This window comes from Hemiscyllium ocellatum, chromosome X (assembly GCF_020745735.1).
Source record: "Hemiscyllium ocellatum isolate sHemOce1 chromosome X, sHemOce1.pat.X.cur, whole genome shotgun sequence".
In the NCBI taxonomy this organism is placed as follows: domain Eukaryota; kingdom Metazoa; phylum Chordata; class Chondrichthyes; order Orectolobiformes; family Hemiscylliidae; genus Hemiscyllium; species Hemiscyllium ocellatum.
Window position 1 is genome coordinate 15,105,003 of NC_083453.1, and position 18,498 is coordinate 15,123,500.

Here is an 18,498-nt window from a genome sequence, read left to right on the forward strand (position 1 = left end):
AGAAATGATGTGGTTATGAAACAGGAGAAGGGTGAATCGGAAGACTAATTTCAGCCTCCAAGTATCTGATAGCCTGTCATACAGCTGAAGTGGTTGGCCTGCTCACTATTAATCCTAGTATCAGTTAATTAATGACAGGTGCCTTAAAGGGCAAGGGAAATGTAAGAGATCCACCCAAGGATAACAAGAAACCTATTGTTGAAATCAGTGGTTTTTTTTAAATTGACTTTTATAAACTCTCTTTAAAGGGAATTTTTTGTTTTTAACTTCAGAACACTCAAGTGACAGAAGCTTGGAACAAGATTGCTCAGTCCTTTAATTGCACTCCTATAGAAGGTGAGATGACTAGTTCTGATTTGTCAGAGAACTTGTGCTTCTTCCAGCCTTAAAACCATCCCACTTTCTTCAGCTATTTCAAGTGTTTTATAAATTGGAACCAACCCTTCAGTGAAGGGAATGTTACATGCAAAGATCTGAAACATATCCACTATTGGCTAGTAGGGAGGAAATTGCTTTCTTTGTTAACTACATGCATGGTGAATTAAAACTGGGCCAATTTCAGAATGTGACTGGAATAGTCTTAGTGGCAAGTCTCCAACCTTCTGAGTTGATGGGGAACATGGTATTCACATTGAATCTGTTTTCCAGTATCCTGTTTCTACTAGACCTGAAGGAGAAGGTTGCTGATAGATGGAGACAAAAATAATCCTGATAAATAATGGAATGGACACTACGCAGGAAGGTCCTCATGTTCATTTTGCTTCAGCACAACTGCATCTGCTTGTTTTGCCTGTATACATGAAGTGTGAATGAAAGATCCTTTAAGAGATTTGAGTAAGGAATCGTTTATTTACCTGCAAGGCTGAGTGCTTTTCAATCAAGCAGTAACCTGCCTTCCATTAGAAGAAGAAAGATGTTGTCACCTTTTTTCCAAAACCCTGCAAGGATTTAAACAATTGCATATATTTTAAACATCCCCAGTTAATGTGATGATCAACACTACCTATGTCAGGTAATGACGTTTGCCATTCAGTAGTAGTTAATGATAGATAGGAGATTGGGGTACGTGTAAATGCATAAATCATATTTTCATCTCCGAAGTAGGAATATTAAGATTTCATAGTTTTATTTTTTAAGGATTTTTAAGGGCAGTTAAGAATCAACTACATGTAGGCCAGACTGGGTAAGGATGGCAGTTTTCTTCACTAAAGGGCATTAGTGAGCCAGATGGGCTTTTCCCCAACAATTGACAATGGATTTATGATCATCATTAGAGTCTTGAATTCCACATATTTTACTGAATTCAAATTCAGTTGTAGATTTCCACCAGGGTTCACTGAATAAGTAGGATCTTGGGCTGTTGCACCTCTTTGCTAAATTTTGAGGTGTACAGAGGAACCTCGATTATCTGAATATCAGTTATCTGAATTTCAGATTATCTGAAGAAGATCTCAAGGTACCGATAGAAGCATTACATAAAAGAGATGTTTCAACTCTGATGGAGTCCTTTGTTTACAATGATTAAAAATGAACTCTGCTTACTGAAATGTTGCTGAGAACAGTCGTGGACATTGATAGGAACCCAGGCACCGCCTCCAAATGACCGAGTGCCCCCCCCCCCAATTTTCCCTGGAGTTCTACACAGGGGTGTACCCTTAATTCCTACCCCCCCCCGGCCCAAGATAATCTCTCCAACATATGTTCCACCTTTGCCCTCTACAGAACTATCAAAAAGTTGCAGTAAAAAAGTGTGTGTCTGTCTGTCTGTCTGAATGGGGCGTGGACTTAGCAACTGCTAGCTGCATCAATCCCAGTTGAACTGATGGGGGTGAGGGGAGGCTTCAACAATGCTGCAGCTCCCTTACACACAGTGTCTCTCTGCTCACGGGAAAATAAACCTGTGAGAGAGAGGGAGCGAGGAAAAAGGAAACTTCAGAAATCTCCGAGCCCCAGAGGAGAGGCATTGAATCAATTAACCAAATAATCAATTATCCGAAAGAAATAGTGCCTGCTCAACTCGTTCGGATAATCAAGATTCCCCTGTTTGTAGCACAAAGCCCTTCCTCCAGCCATGATGAGCTAAGACGGGATGAAGCCTGAAACATTTCTGGTCTGTATCATTCAGCTACTCAAACAGATTAACTTCTGAATCTGCTTAGTTTGTTATATTAGCATAAAGATTATATCTCCAGAAATTCCATTCTCCATGTCATTGCAATGCAGGCGTTGACCCACATTACATCTCAAATTTTGAAGTGTGGCTTGAGCCCATACACTTTCAACTTGGTCAGGAATGCTTCCGACTAACTACTCTGGTTGGGGTGGGTGGTCATGGTGGGGGAGGAGCAAGAGTGCTGAATTGAGTATTTCAGTTAAGATGAAGCCCTTCCGCCTGCCCAAAACCCACGAACCTGCCTGCCCCGGCCGACCCATTGTCTCAGCCTGCTCCTGCCCCACCGAACTCATCTCCCAATACCTCGACACGGTCCTGTCCCCTTTAGTCCAAGAACTCCCCACCTACGTTCGGGACACCACCCACGCCCTCCACCTCCTCCAGGATTTTCGCTTCCCCGGTCCCCAACGCCTTATTTTCACTATGGACATCCAGTCCCTGTCCACCTCCATCCCCCATCACGAAGGACTCAAAGCCCTCCGCTTCTTCCTTTCCCGCCGCACCAACCAGTACCCTTCCACTGACACCCTCCTTCGACTGACTGAACTGGTCCTCACCCTGAATAACTTCTCTTTTCAATCCTCCCACTTCCTCCAAACTAAAGGAGTTGCCATGGGCACCCGCATGGGCCCCAGCTATGCCTGCCTCTTCGTAGGATATGTGGAACAGTCCATCTTCTGCAACTACACTGGCACCACCCCCCACCTTTTCCTCCGCTACATCGATGACTGTATCGGCGCTGCCTCGTGCTCCCACGAGGAGGTTGAACAGTTCATCAACTTTACTAACACCTTCCATCCCGACCTGAAATTCACCTGGACTGTCTCAGACTCCTCCCTCCCCTTCCTAGACCTTTCCATCTCTATCTCGGGCGACCGACTCAACACAGACATCTATTATAAACCGACTGACTCCCACAGCTACCTGGACTACACCTCTTCCCACCCTGCCCCCTGCAAAAACGCCATCCCATATTCCCAATTCCTTCGTCTCCGCCGCATCTGCTCCCAGGAGGACCAGTTCCAACACCGCACAGCCCAGATGGCCTCCTTCGTCAAGGACAGCAGATTCCCCCCAGACGTGATCGACGATGCCCTCCACCGCATCTCCTCCACTTCCCGCTCCTCCGCCTTTGAGCCCCGCTCCTCCAACCGCCACCAAGACAGAACCCCACTGGTTCTCACCTACCACCCCACCAACCTCCGCATACAACGTATCATCCGCCGTCATTTCCGCCACCTCCAAACGGACCCCACCACCAAGGATATATTTCCCTCCCCTCCCCTATCAGCGTTCCGCAAGGACCACTCCCTTCGTGACTCCCTCGTCAGATCCACACCCCCCACCAACCCAACCTCCACCCCCGGCACCTTCCCCTGCAACCGCAGGAAATGTAAAACTTGCGCCCACACCTCCACACTCACTTCCCTCCAAGGCCCCAAGGGATCCTTCCATATCCGCCACAAGTTCACCTGTACCTCCACACACATCATCTATTGCATCCGCTGCACCCGATGTGGCCTCCTCTATATTGGGGAGACAGGCCGCTTACTTGCGGAACGCTTCAGAGAACACCTCAGGGATGCCCGGACCAACCAACCCAACCACCCCGTGGCTCAACACTTTAACTCTCCCTCCCACTCCACCGAGGACATGCAGGTCCTTGGACTCCTCCACCGGCAGAACATAACAACACGACGGCTGGAGGAGGAGCGCCTCATCTTCCGCCTGGGAACCCTCCAACCACAAGGTATGAATTCAGATTTCTCCAGTTTCCTCATTTCCCCTCCCCCCACCTTGTCTCAGTCGGTTCCCTCAACTCAGCACCGCCCTCCTAACCTGCAATCTTCTTCCTGACCTCTCCGCCCCCACCCCACTCCGGCCTATCACCCTCACCTTGACCTCCTTCCACCTATCCCACCTCCATCGCCCCTCCCCCAAGTCCCTCCTCCCTACCTTTTATCTTAGCCTGCTTGGCTACTCTCTCTCATTCCTGATGAAGGGCTTATGCTCGAAACGTCGAATTCTCTATTCCTGAGATGCTGCCTGGCCTGCTGTGCTTTGACCAGCAACACATTTTCAGCTGTGATCTCCAGCATCTGCAGACCTCATTTTTTACCCTAGCCCTCTTGCCCAGGTGTTAAAACTCCATGACCTATGCAGAGATTAAAATCCTGGCCAAGATTCCATTCTAAACCAGTGCATTCAAAATGGTTTAACTGGACATTCATTTCTCTTCCTGATTATAAATCTTGTACTTGTTGCTTGCAGAACAACATTGTTGAATGCAAAAAAGCATTTAGTTGAAGCTCTGGAGGTGTAGTGAGGTACTATACGAATGCAGGCTTGTTTTTGACATCACCAGAACTTGAGCTTTTTCTTCCTTTCAGGTATGCTATCACATCAACTGAAACAGCATGTTATTGACGGGGAGAAAACAATCATTCAGAACCCTACGGATCAGCAAAAGTAAGTGTGATCAAGAAGATATTCATGGCAGGTTTTCTTGTGCTTCAGTTGCTTGTTTTATTTATCTGTATAATTATATTTTAATTGAAATGTTCAAAAAAATTTAATCTGGGAAGTGGCATTGCTGCACTATACTGACAGCTTCTTTGGGGGTGTTGCGCTGAATTAGTTGTGTATTTTGCTGGGTGATGTTAGGATGCTGATGGTAGTTTAGACATCAGCCAGCCTGTTTAAAAAAAACGTTGGTCCATCAATTCAAACTAAGCTTGTTCAGGCAATTGGCAGGCTGGATTATAGCCCACAGAGTGGTCCTTATGGCCTTTCACCCATGTTCCAAGGTAAGGAAATGCTCCTCCAATCTGAGGCCATTTCTCTTCCACCTTTGACTCACCAGTAGATGGCAGCAGCAAACAACCAGTTATTACGCCTGATTTGGAGACTTGTGAGCAGCCTGATGCCTAGACGCGAAGAAGTGCAGGTGGTAAACTTCAAGGGACAGGATGCCTGCTGGCCAGGGGGCAGGGCAAGGCTGGGAGTTGGTGAGCAGCTCAGGAGGTAACAAACTCAGAGTTTGGAAATGGGTCTGGGAAATACCAGAGTCTCTGCAGGAAGCTGGCATTGGATCCTGGATGAACTAGAGTTCAGATGGTGTTGCAGGCTACACAAATCTGCACTACATGTGCGAGTCAGGAGGCAATGCAGGGATGTGTCTTGACGTGATGGGGAGTGGGCAGTTTTGTTGAGTTGGGAGGATGGGGGTAGAGAATGATCCATCAGATGGGGATGGAAGAGATGTCTGTTTTAGCTTAGGGCAGATTTGTGGAAGGCGGAAAGAGTGAGCTTATATACAGGGAGAGAGATATATGCACACACACTAGGGTGGGTAAGGTGTGTATTTGTGCACATGGGAGTGCAGGTGAGACTATTTTGTCTCAGTGGTGGATGAGAACCCAGTGCAAGATGTCCTCTGGGTGGAAGGACTGCACATACGCAAGCTGAAGGATACAAGAAAAGAGTGTGGGAGGGAGAGAACTCTGCTCTGATCCCCTTCCCCCTCCCAGTTTCATGATCAGTCTCTCGAGATCTGCTTAGCTGAAAAGGCAAAACAAAATGGTTTTAATAGCTCTGCTTACTACTTCTGAATGCTCATTTTTTAATTAATTGCTAATTTAAATAATCAGCTTACTGCTTTGGAATTGTTTTTATTTCGCACAGGGCAAAGTATTGGGATCAGGGCTGATCATTTAGAATGAGGAGACATTTCCTCAAAGGGATTTTTTTTGAGTTCTCTGCCCCAACATTCAGTATATTTAAACTGGAGACTTTTTTGATACTTAGTGAGCCAATAGATAAGAAAATGGAATTGAGATCAAAGATCAACCGTGATCCTGTAATATAATGTTTTGGGATTAAGAATGGGTATGGCTACTCTTTTATTTCAGTTATTAGCTTTGTAAGGTGGTTGAGTAGAGCTGCCTTGTTTGCCCTTAAGTGAAGTGGGGTGTTGGAATAGGTTTGCATGCCTGTCTTTTTGAGAGAATGTTGAATGGAGGGTGCATTTACAAACAGAGTATCTGAATATATTGTGGTCCTGTTGTAGAGTCATACAGCACAGAACCAGACCCTTCGGTCCAACCAGTCCATGCTTACCGTGATCCCAAACTAAACTAGTCCCACCTGCCTGCTCCTAGCCTATATCCCTCCAAACCTTTTCTATTCTTGTATTTACTGAAGTGTCTTTTAAATGTTGTAATTGTACCCTCATCCACCACTTCCTCGAAGTTCATTCCACATGTAAGCCACCCTCTACTTTTCAAAAAAAAATTGCCTCCATTTTCTTAAATCTCCCTCTTCTCACCCTAAAAATATGCCCTCTAGTTTTGAAATTCCCCCATTCTAGGGTTAATGGTTGGTGTCTCTTCCCTATCTATACTCTATTTTAAACACCTATAAGGTCACATCTCCACTTGCTACGCTCTAGTGAGAAAAAGTCCCGGCCTTTCTTTTATAACTCAAATCTTCCACACCTGGGAACATTCTGGTAATTCTCTTCTGAATCCTCTCCAGCCTATTCTAATTCTGTAGCATTCACTCGGCCATCCAAGTCTAAGCTGCTGCTTCCCCTTATTACTCATTGCATTTCTGCTTTCTTTCCATAACTCTTTATTTTCAAAGTTTCAAATGTCCCTGAAAAATACATAAGGACTCTTTCAACGATAATTTATGGGAGATAATTCCATATTCTAATCAGGCTAATATATATTTTAAAGTCAAATTGGATGTGCCTTTTTGTTCTACTCTCATTGTTTTACTAGAGATAACATTTCACTCTTTTGACTTCCATGCTTCCTCTTGGCAGTATCATCGAAAAGCATTATGTTGAATTATAAATGTGTGCTCACCAACACACAGTTCTACCTCGCCACCCTCTTGACTTTTCCATTACTTTCTAGATTGTCAGATTGCTTGTCCAACGTAGAATAACTGCTTGTTCCTTTCCTTATGTAGGAAAGACCATGAAAAGACGGCGTTTGAAGTTCACGAAGTTTATGCTGTTGATGTGTTAATAAGTACCGGTGAAGGCAAGGTGAGGAATGAGCTTATAACCATCTTTGAATCTGTTTGCCCGATACTGATGTGAAAGGTTAGCTACTAGTTGGAATTATGGTGATGCAAAACTATGACATAATTTTCAAATTTCATGAGACTAATTTATGAAAAAATATGCTATGCAAAAATTGCTAGACTTCTAACTGCTTCAGTAAATCTAATGTTTAATTAGAGATCCTTTGCTAATGTGACACCCCTATTCAAAAAGGAAGGGAAGCCTATACCAGGTAACTATATAGGCCAATTAGCTTCATGTCTATTGTTGGAAAAGTATTAAAATGAATTAAAGTAATTTAATATTTGGAAAATCATCTAATCAAGCAGAGTCAGAATGGGTTCATGAGAGGAAAGTTGTCTGACTAATTTATTGGAGTTTCTTTTTTGAGGAAGTCTCAGCTAGAGTGGATAGAGGAGGACCAATATATGTGTTGTATTCATACTTCTGAAGGCCATTTGATAAGGCCTCACAGCATGTTAAGTCCTAAGAGCCCACGGTGTTGGATGTAGTATATTGGTGTAGATCAAGGATTAGCTTATGAACCAATGGGGTTCCGTGGGGATCAGTGTTGGGATCGTAACTGATTATGGTACTGTGACTTGGAAGGAAGCAAATATCGCCTGCAAGTTTGGTACAAAAGAATAATAAAAAGGCAGGTTGTGAAAGTGATGCACAGCTTACAGAGAGACTTGATTCCTTAAGTTATTGGGCAAAAAGTTGGCAAATGGAGGTTAATGTGGGCAAATGTGAAGTTGTTCATTTTGCAGTGGAGAACAAAAGAACAGCATATATTTAAACTGCATAAAGCTGCAACACTAAAGGACTTGGGGTACTTGTTCACATTTTCTATTATACCATGAATATTTGGTTAGTGCCCCTTTCTGCTTTTTGATTAAATGCTTGACCTAATTGTAGCAAACACAGTTGCAAAGACCTAACCTCGTACTATTGAATTTCTCTATGACCTTTCCTTAGCTTCTGTAATTCTTGGTTCCCTCCTGCAGGGGGTGTTTAATTGGACAACTAACCCAAGTCTTATGTATTGGCCTAGTGCAAAACTAAACTCCTAGGTGGCCTTGGTTTAAAGAGGGGGGAGAAATTGCATAATGTTTGTGAAAACTGAATTTAATCAAATAGTTTGGGATAGTGTGATGGTGAAATGTGCTTTAACTACTCCCGAAAGAGTGATGTCGAGTTGATTTTTGCCTTTACTCTTAAATGCATGTGAATGCTTTGCTTTGTATAAATCCACCTCATAACTATGGTATGTCTTCAGGCAAAGGATGCAGGTCAGAGAACAACTGTGTACAAGAGAGACCCAACACAGCAATATGGTTTAAAAATGAAAACATCTCGTGCCTTTTTTTCGGAGGTCGAAAGACGGTTTGATGCAATGCCCTTCACTCTGAGGTATGTCTGATGTCTAGCATATTCATCTAACGGGGTTAAATTAATATAACTTAATTTAATCCAATTTAATGTGTAGGCTTATTTAAGAAGAAGAAAAATCTGAACTTTTGAGCTTTTACCATTTGAGACATTGGTGGAATGCCTGTAAAATTAAGACTTGTCTTTTCGAAGGGCATTTGAAGATGAGAAAAAAGCCAAGATGGGGGTTATGGAATGCGCCAAGCATGAACTCCTTCAGCCATTCAATGTGCTATATGAAAAGGAAGGTGAGATACTCTGAACTCTCGATATTCATTGAACAAATTAAAGGTAAAACTTCATATCCCCTGAACAATTAGTATAGGTGCTCTCTCTTGTCGAATGAAGCCATTTTGCTCACATGGATACTTGAGTGTAATAATAACCCATGGTTTTTAGCATAATTGAAACCAATTGAGTGGTATTTTGTAGCTTCAGGAGTGGAAAAGAAATGATCTCTTTAACAAAAGAAAATCTAACTCTAGGCAGGCAGAAATGTTTTTTAACATTATTTCGCGTGAACAGAAGTAGGCCATTCAGCCCCTCAAGCCTGTTCCAAGTGGCTGATCTGTGGCTAGCTCCATGTTCTGACTTTGTTCCATATCCCTCTTAAATTTTTGTTAAGCAAAAGGCATTATCTATCAGATTTAAAATTAACATCTGATCCAGGTGTGCGTGTGCGCGCATGTCCGTCTGTCCCACAAATGGTCTGGTCCCCCAATTCTCAGACTGTGCCCTCTAGAATCCCTCACCAGTGGAAATAGTTTGCCTGCCCTGTTAATATTTTGAAGACTTCTATCTGATCACCCCTTAGCATTCAAAACTTTAATGAAGAACAGGCCTAATTTGTATAATCTCTCCTAACTTAACCCTTGAAATTTTCATTAATCCATGTTGTACTCCCTCCAAAGTCGATCTATCCTTCTATAGGTATGGTGCTCAGAACTAGGAGTAGGGTGTAACCAGGGTTTTGTGTAACTGCAGCATAACATTTGCTTCTGTGCACTCCAGTCCTTTAGATAGAAAGGCCAGCATTCCATTAGATTTCTGATTTATTTTCTGCACCTGTTTGTAACATTTTAAAGATCTGTGCATCTGAATCTGCAAGCCTCTTTGTACATCTACAGTGTTTGCTTTCTTATCACCGAGAAAGTACCTTGATTTTCCATTTTTGGTCCAAAATGGAAAACATCTCTCTTGCTTACATTGAATTCAATCAGCCACAGTTTTGCTAATTCATATGGATAGGATAAATAGGCAAGTCTTTTCCCTGGGGTGGGGGAGTCCAGACCTAGAGGGTATATAGATTTAGGGTGCCAGGGGAAAGATAGAAAAGAGACCTAAGGGGCAACATTTTCACTCAGAGGGTGGTGCATGTATGGAATGAGCTGCCAGAGGAAGTAGTGGAGGCTAGTACAATTGCAACATTTAAAAGGCATCTGGATGGGTATATGAATCGGAAGGGTTGGGATATCTGGTCGGCATGAAGAGTTGGACCGAAGGGTCTGTTTCCGTGCTGTACATCTCGATGACTCAGTGACTTAGCATAAAATTACAAAGAGATATTGATAGACTATCATTTGCACTGTACAATAACACTTTACTTTGTCATCAACACATTTGGATATAGATTTTCCATGTCATAAATCGTTAATAAATAACATGAATAGATTCTTGTGGGACACCACTAGTTGCCTCTTGCTAATTTGAGTGCCTATCCACTTTGTGTTGGCTGCCACTCCGTCAATTTCCTAGCCATGTTTGTTATTTTCCCTCAGTTGAGTGGGTTTTTACCTTTTAGTTAACAACTGTCTTTTATCTGGAAGTCCATATAAACAATACCAATAGCTACTCCCCTGTCTGCTACCTTAGTTACCTCTTCAAAAAAAAATCAATGAGATTTGTCAAGCGTGACCTACCTGTCTTGATTATAGACTCCAGCATTTTCCCCACCACAGATGCTAGGCTAACTGATCTGTAACTCCCTGGTTTTATTTTTTTATCCTCCTCAAGAAGTGGAGTGACTTGCAATTTTTCAGTCCAGAGGGACAACTCCTGTATCTAGGGAACTCTGATTATAGCTACGTTGTCTACGATGTGCTCTCCTACCACACATGAACAACATCCTTACCAGTATTGCGTTCACCAAAGAGGAAGAGACAGCAACAGACTCCCCCTCCTGGACGTCACAGTAGAACAAAAAGTCAGTGGGGAGCTGAAGACCAGAGTCTACAGGAAAGCCACACACAGACCAGATACTCGACTACAGGAGCAATCATGCCAGCACCTACAAATGGAGCTGTATCAGGACGTTATTTAAACGAGCCACAACATACTGCAGCACCCAGGAACTACAAGAAGCCGAGGAAAAAATCTTTTAACTTATCTGATACCAGTTGTTCTTGAATAAGCTTAGTCCGCCGATTCCTGCACAATGGATCTAAACCGAACAACACACCCAAAGACTAGCCATCCTGCCATACATCAAAGATATCTCTCCGATGATGACCAGGCTACTCTGGCCCCTAGGCATCATGTAACCCACAAACCTACCACCACACTGAAACAGCTCCTGACGAATTTAAAGGACCTTGTACCAACAACCAGCAGAATGAAAGTCATATACAAAATTACCTGCAAGGACTGCAACAAACATTACATTGGACAAATGGGCAGGAAATTAGCCACCAGAATACATTAGCCACCAAAAGATGTGACTAACTCGCTAGTATCCATACAGAGGAAGAGGGACACCACTTGGACTGAGACAATGCATCTATCCTGGAATAGGCTAAACAAAGTTGTGCATGGGAATTCCTGGAGGCCTGGCATTCAAACCAGAACTCCCATTAACAAATTGATTTGGCCCCATTTACCGACCTGTCACAAACAGAACTGGAAATGATATCACCCACCACAACAGACCAAGACACAACTAGCCACCAGGACAGAACACCAACGCTTCATCGGAGGCTCACTGATGTAACCTAGCATGGTGACGAAATGTCTGAGAACAAATCTACCAGCTCAGCAAGCAAACTTACAACCTGAGCTACAAATCTTCTCCAAAATCTCTACTTCCTTTTAACACCCTCTGATGGTAATTGTCAAGTACAGTGGCTATGTCACTCTCTCTAAGTCCATTAATTTCCTTATTACTGATAGCTTACTTTGCTTAATTTTACGCTATCCCTGTTCCTGATCCACTGATAATTTCCTTGGCACTTCAGGCAAGCTATCCTCCTTTTCTACAATAAATACTGGTGATGTTTTGTTAACTGTCAACAAAATTTTGGGGGATCAGAAGGTTTTTTTTTGTACAGGTGAAGTGAGCACTAGCATGTACTAAGGTGACTTCTTTCCCCTCCACTAATTGTCTCTGTTCCCTTGCAATGTACAAACATGAGACTTGGGACCCTAAATAGGTCATGCAGCCCCTCTAGCACAATCTGCCGTTTGATTAAATCATGATTAATCTGATTGGGCCTTAACTCCACATTCCTGTTTATTCCCAGTGACCATTCACTCTTGCTAGTCAAGATTCTGTCGACTACCGTTTATAAGTATTCAATGTGCCTGCGTCCACTGTCTTCTGGGGAAGGGGATTCCAAAGAAATGCAACCTCCGTTCTCCTTGTTGCTGTTTTAAATGTGAGATCCCTTTAAAATTTTTAACCAGTGGCCTTAGTTCTAGCCTTTCCCACAAAGGCAAACATCCTTTCCACACCCAACCTGTCAAAGTCCTTTCAAGATATTCTGTGTTCCAATGAGGTCAGCTTTCTCTTTGTTCTAAATTCCATTGGACACAGGCCCACTTGCTCAACCTTTTAGTAAGGATGTGGAGGTGCTGGGGGTGGACAAAGTTTTAAAAATCACAACACCAGGTTATAGTTCAACTGGTTTATTTGGAAGTACTAGCTTTTGGAGTGCTGCTCCTTCATCAGGTAACCTGTTGGACTATATCTTGGTGTTGTGATTTTTTAAACTTTCTTAGTAAGATAATTCCTCAGTCCACTGAATCTTCTCTGAACTGCTTCTGACATGGGTCCTTCCTTAAATAAAAGACTGAAGCTATACTGTTCACCAGTGCTCTATACAACAGTAGAAAGCATACTTACTGTTACATGAACGACAATATTCAATTTGCTGTCCCTGCAAGCTGACCTCCTGTGATTCATGTATCAGCACATCCAGATCCCTTGGTATCCAGAGTTCTGCAGTTTCCAATTGAATAATATGCTGCTTTTCTATTCTTGTAACATTTATCCGCATTATGCTTGGCATCATTTGTTGACTCAACCTACTCCTTTGTACTCTTCACAATGTACTGTCTTACTTGCTTTGTATCATCATTAAATTGAGCTACTGTTCATTCAGTCCCTTCATCCCATGTTATTTTATGTAATAAATAATGGTGATCTCAACACTTTTTTTTTGTTCTCTCCAACTTAATAAACTCATCATATCCTACAAACCTGAAAATGGCACACTTCTACCCATCCATTGCTTCCAGCCAGCTAAACAACTCTGTCCATGCTAATACGTTAGCCTGTTCACCATGAGCTCTTATTCTATAGTAACCTTTTTGTGGTGACCTTCAAATACCTCCTGAAAATCTAAATATAGTGCATCCACAGGCAGTTCTTTATCTGCACTGTTTGTCAATTCCTCAAGCTCCAATAAATGAGTCAAACGTGATTTTTGTTTCCGAAAAGCATGTTGATTCTGTCTTGTATTAGGATTTTCTAAATACCCTTCTACAACCTGTTACAATTTAATAGGTCCCAGTATTTTCCTTTAGGTGGGTTTTAGGCTCCCTGGCCTTGAGTTTCTGCTTGATTTCCTTCCTTCCTTCATTTCACAGGAGTCACATTCATTATTTTCCAATCTGATAGGACCCTTTTGTTTTGGAATTTTTGAAAATTAAAACAAAAGTATCTACTAAATCAGAGCCATTTTTAAGGCTTTAGGATGAAGCCCAGAAGTACCTGAGGATTGTTCGGTTTTACTTCTAAATTTCTCGGTTTTTTTTGTCTTGGTTGTTATTTTACGTTCCTTTCATTTCTCTCTCACTCACTCTTCTTTTCCCCCCCCCAAGTTTGTTGGTATATTTGTGGCCTTTCTCTCATTCTATTTTCTTCCTCCTCTCTTCATATTTGTAGCCGTTTATTTTATCCAACCTTCTGACATGCCACTCATCATTGTACACTTTTCCTTTCAGTTATATGCAACCTTTTAATGCCCTTCCCTTAGAAGCACTTTCTCACTGGGATGTAGATATTCTGAAACATGAGATCTGCCATATCTCTACCAAAATATGCCAGATCACTTTTTAGCCGGCTCTATCTTCAAGCCCTTTATAATTGCCCTAAATTAAGTTTAAAGCACTTGTATTATTTGATCTAATCATCTTGTCTTCCTCAGCTGATTATGATCACTAATTAGGGGTCGAGGTCTATGAATCCTATCACATTGCACATTACCAGTTTGGGTGCTCTCCTACTGTCTGAAAAGAACTATGATCTCATCCTCCAGGTTAATGTTGCCAATCTGATTCATCAGAAAAAAATCATCCATGACTATTACTTCACCTTTCTCAGAAGGCCCATTATTGCTTCCTGTGTACTCCAATCTTCAGAATGGTTTGTGTCAGAAGGTCTATAAATCACTCCTCCCCAATTAACATTTTCCCTTTTGCCAATTCTCATCTATACCCAAACTGTGCATCCTGAGCCCAAGGGCTACGGGGTGGACAAAAACCTTTTTCATTTAATTTTTAAGTGGTAGATTGTGAAAAGTTTCACAACACCAGTGATTAGGTTATACTTAGTGCTAAATAACCCAAATATTTCATGTAACTATATCAGCTATCACTGAATCAGAATTAAATTTGACCTCCTATCTTTTAGTTAGGATCTGAATTCAAGCTGATGTGTTTTCATTACCTATTTTGTTTGCTTTTCCAGGAGAGTATGTGGCTCAGTTTAAATTCACCGTGCTGCTCATGCCAAATGGCCCAATGAGAATCACCAGTGGGACATTTGAAAATGAGCTGTACAAGTCTGAATTGGATGTGAAGGACCCTGACTTAAAGGTAAGTCCTGTAAAGAAGCCTCTTTAAAGACTGACCTTTGTTTTCAATTCCTTTGCAATTAGAATCAAATATGAACAAAAATATAACCAAATGCCCAATAAATTGAGGTGTTTTCCCCCAATGTTTCTATTCCTCTGTTTTAACAAAAAACACTTCTTGTAAACTTAATGCAGTCTTTCTGCATTCTAATTTACAAACTTGGTACTTTTTAATGAAGCAACTGAAGATTGTTGAACATAGGACAGTACCATGTGGAACCCGACAATGATATCCTGGAAACGAGTTGACTTTCACAACCATCCTCCAGTCAATAAGAGTTCTCCTGATTCCTGTTGATTTCAGTTTTGCTAGAATTTCTTGATGTCAAACTCCACTGAATGCTGCCTAAATATCAAGGGGAGCTGCTTCATCTTGTCTCTGAAGTAAAACAGTTTTTTTTCCCCCGTGTGTTGGACCAAGGCCAGCAGCTGATATGACTCTGCTGGCCTTTGTAGAGGCTAATGAAATCATGAGGGGCATTGGTAAGGTGAATAGCAGAGGCCTTTTCCAAAGGGTGGGAGGGTTCCGATTTAGGGGATGTAAGAGGAGAAAGATTCCTAAAGGGACCTGAGGGATAACCTTTCTGTACACAATATGTAGAATGTTTGTATGTAGAATGAGGAAATAGAGGTACAGTTACAACATTTAAAAGACATTTGGACAGGTACCTGAAGGGGAAAGGTTTTGAGGGCTATGAGCCAAACACAAGTAAATGGGACTAGTTTAGTTTGGGGAAATTTGGTCGGCATGGACAAGTTGAACCAAAGGATCTGTTTCCATGCTGTGTGACTCGATAAATTAGGGGAAAACAGTTTGATATCAAACTTAACCTTTTGATATCAAACTTAAACAGCTCATATCTATTGCTCCTGATGAGTCATGGGTGTCTCTGTACACACTAAACTGTGAATCACTGGTATTTTAGGAAATGTTTGTTAGCTGCCTTTCTATAAAATTTGTAGGATTAAGTCTGTATGTCTAATGGTCACTTTGCTTTTGATTTCTGCTCTCTGCTGAAAGGAGTCTTGCCATACAAACAATTATAGTTGATTTTTTTTTTATTTTGACTTTTTTACCAATGTGATATGCATTGAAGTTGTTTTTGTTTTTTTTAACATTTCTAGGCCCTGCTTCAGAGTTCTGTTAGCCGAAGGAACCAAAAGAGGAGGAAGAAGAAGAAGGTGGTAAGTAGCATGTTCTCTCAATGAAGAGAATCCTCTAGGAAGCTTGTAGATATTTCCAATCGTCTTTGTAATCTTTCTGTTGGCTTTCCTTCAGTTGTTATTAGGAGACCTTGATCTTGTGTCTTCTAATTAAGCCTTGAAAAGTTTTACAATCTTACTGATTCTAATTTTCTTCAGAGTGGCGTGATAACTGTAATTTGCTCACTAAAGACCGTGTCGTCTTGTCATACAATGTCCGTTCTTAAGGTGGATTTCATGCAGACCAGAGTTTAGGAAGGCTAACACAATTAGTGCATTTGTTTAAAACATGAAGTAAACTGCCAATACAATGTGACACATTACAGTAATTACAATATGACACATCCTGCTGTGGTTTCTACAGATTGATCTTTAAGTCCAGTTGTGGAGTTTCCACCTGGTGAAAATTTCTGAATGAACTGAAGAACTGTAGCTATACTGTATTATGCAAGGAATCTAACAGTTCATTTTTAAATTCATTGTGACTGCTCAACTTGCACAGATCTCAGAATAGGTGCCTTCATGTATCTGAAATCTGACCCCATTCTCTCTCACTTTCCACGATGGAGAAACACAGTAATGCTTGACCTATTCGCCCATCATGGTCACTACTGCAATGTTTCAGACCAATTAGCTCAGTAGCAAACATTCAGAGGAGCCATAACCATTTTCTTGGAATCCATCGGACTCTGTTCATAATTGAAATGCCACCGTGTGCAAGGTATTTTTTTAAATCATATTTCGGAGTTTCTTTGGTCAGCAAGGAGCTGATTGTTGGTACCTATCGTTTCCTGACCTAGAATGTGAGCTTAAGAGTCTGGCTTCTTGAAAAGGCTTGATTCATGGTGATGCATGTAATGTGTTGGTTAAAGCAGTATTTTAACACCCCTGTATGTTTTTCATCACCAGGCTTCTCAATCTGCACTCAGTGCCACTACTGGCAGCACCAATGAGGAGAATGAAGCTGGAGATTGACCTCTTGTAACCTGTAAACCCCAGAACTGACCTGACCTTTGACATAGTTGTCTGTACCTGACAGCGAGCCCCACCCCCCAGCGCTGTTTAGTGTGCAGCTCGTGGGACCTTTTCACCAGCTCCTATATTCTTACACTGAGGGAGGACCACAGGACTCGCATTTATGACTGCAGACTACTTCCAAAAAATAAAAACAAAAAAAAAATACTTTGTGCTATTTGTATGGTTTTATATTTTCTATCCAAATGAGCAAACTGAGGTGAGAGTAATTGGTACTGCAGCTTGAAAGATATCTGTAAAATTTATATTCTTTCCCCTTGACTCAAACCCTAACCAAGCCTCATTTTTGTTTGCATTGTAGTAGGTTCCCGTGGGTGTTGGTACAGTCACCCAACTGTCAGCTGTTAATGTTCGTTGAGACAGCATTATAGCCATTTGGTTCTGATTGAACAGACCTGCATACTGTTGGGGGTGTTGAGTCCTGAATTAAACCATTTTAAACTGTATAGATTATTAGAAGTCAGTTTATGCCATTTTTTTGTATCCTGTTTTATGAAATGTTGCTTGTTTCCCCAAATATCTATTGTGGTTATAAAGGAAAAAAATGCTGCAAATTTGGGTGGTCTTTTCTCCAGTAGAGTTTTCAGTAGACTCGAAACAGCTCAGGATAAACTGAAACGTACGTTGCAAAATGATTATTGATTATATCTCCGACTATTCAGAACGATTTAGAGATTGCCAAGAGGTTAGGCAGTTCATTTTTTATAAAGAAAAAAATGAATATTTAAATTTAATTCTAACCCTGTGTGAATAATGGGCCAAGTAACTATTGATACCAAGCCAGTTCTGAGCCCATGTCCATAATCTCAGTTCAGAGTGCCGAGACCTTTTTTTGCTTTGGGAGCAAGGTGAACTTTCACTATTGCTGATCTGATTTGCAGGATTGTAAGTGCACTTGTGGGTGCAGGCTGAATTGATCAGATTGATGTTGTAAAACAATGAATTGTGGTTCTGCCTGATTTTTTTTTTAGTTGGTGTCTTACAGAAGAATGGCAATCGTTCTGTTGATATTTGAAAATGCTATCCCTACCTTTTTTAAAATTTAAAACAACCAAAAAAAGTATGCAGCATGCATACAAAGCTGGTATAAGGACTCTTGTTGTGCTAGCCCTTGCCGTCAATGACTTTGTGTGTTTGTGTGAGATAGGAGCTCAGTGTAATACCATGATTTGTTTTGGGTCACTGTGGGGGATTAAATAAATAACTGAATATTAATCCTGTACTTGGTTTGTCTTACTTTATCTGTTTTACTGTCACTTCTCTATCATTACCACAATGGCTTCTGATCCCTAAAGCTTTCCATGGTTTTAGGTAGTTTTTGGTTATGCTATATAGTTCTTGGCATTGGAAGATTTGTCCATTGCAATTGTCATGGTAATGCTTTCAACTTGTTTGTCTCTGAACTATACAGTAGCTATCTCCTTGGTCTGCACAGCATTTCATAGACTGCA

At 41.5% G+C, this 18,498-nt stretch overlaps 1 protein-coding gene across 1 annotated transcript in view; it reads left to right on the top strand.

Moving 5' to 3' along the window:
* Positions 1-18,262, top strand: part of pa2g4a (proliferation-associated 2G4, a) — a 28,378-nt gene extending 10,116 nt beyond the window's left edge. Inside the window, exons 6-13 of the mRNA XM_060820867.1 lie at positions 273-336; positions 4,564-4,642; positions 7,151-7,229; positions 8,527-8,660; positions 8,832-8,926; positions 14,644-14,771; positions 15,935-15,994; positions 16,922-18,262. Coding sequence (XP_060676850.1) covers positions 273-336; positions 4,564-4,642; positions 7,151-7,229; positions 8,527-8,660; positions 8,832-8,926; positions 14,644-14,771; positions 15,935-15,994; positions 16,922-16,987 — 705 coding nt within the window. The 3' untranslated portion in view covers positions 16,988-18,262. The remainder of the gene's footprint in view (positions 1-272; positions 337-4,563; positions 4,643-7,150; positions 7,230-8,526; positions 8,661-8,831; positions 8,927-14,643; positions 14,772-15,934; positions 15,995-16,921) is intronic.
* Positions 18,263-18,498: the final 236 nt, after the last annotated feature.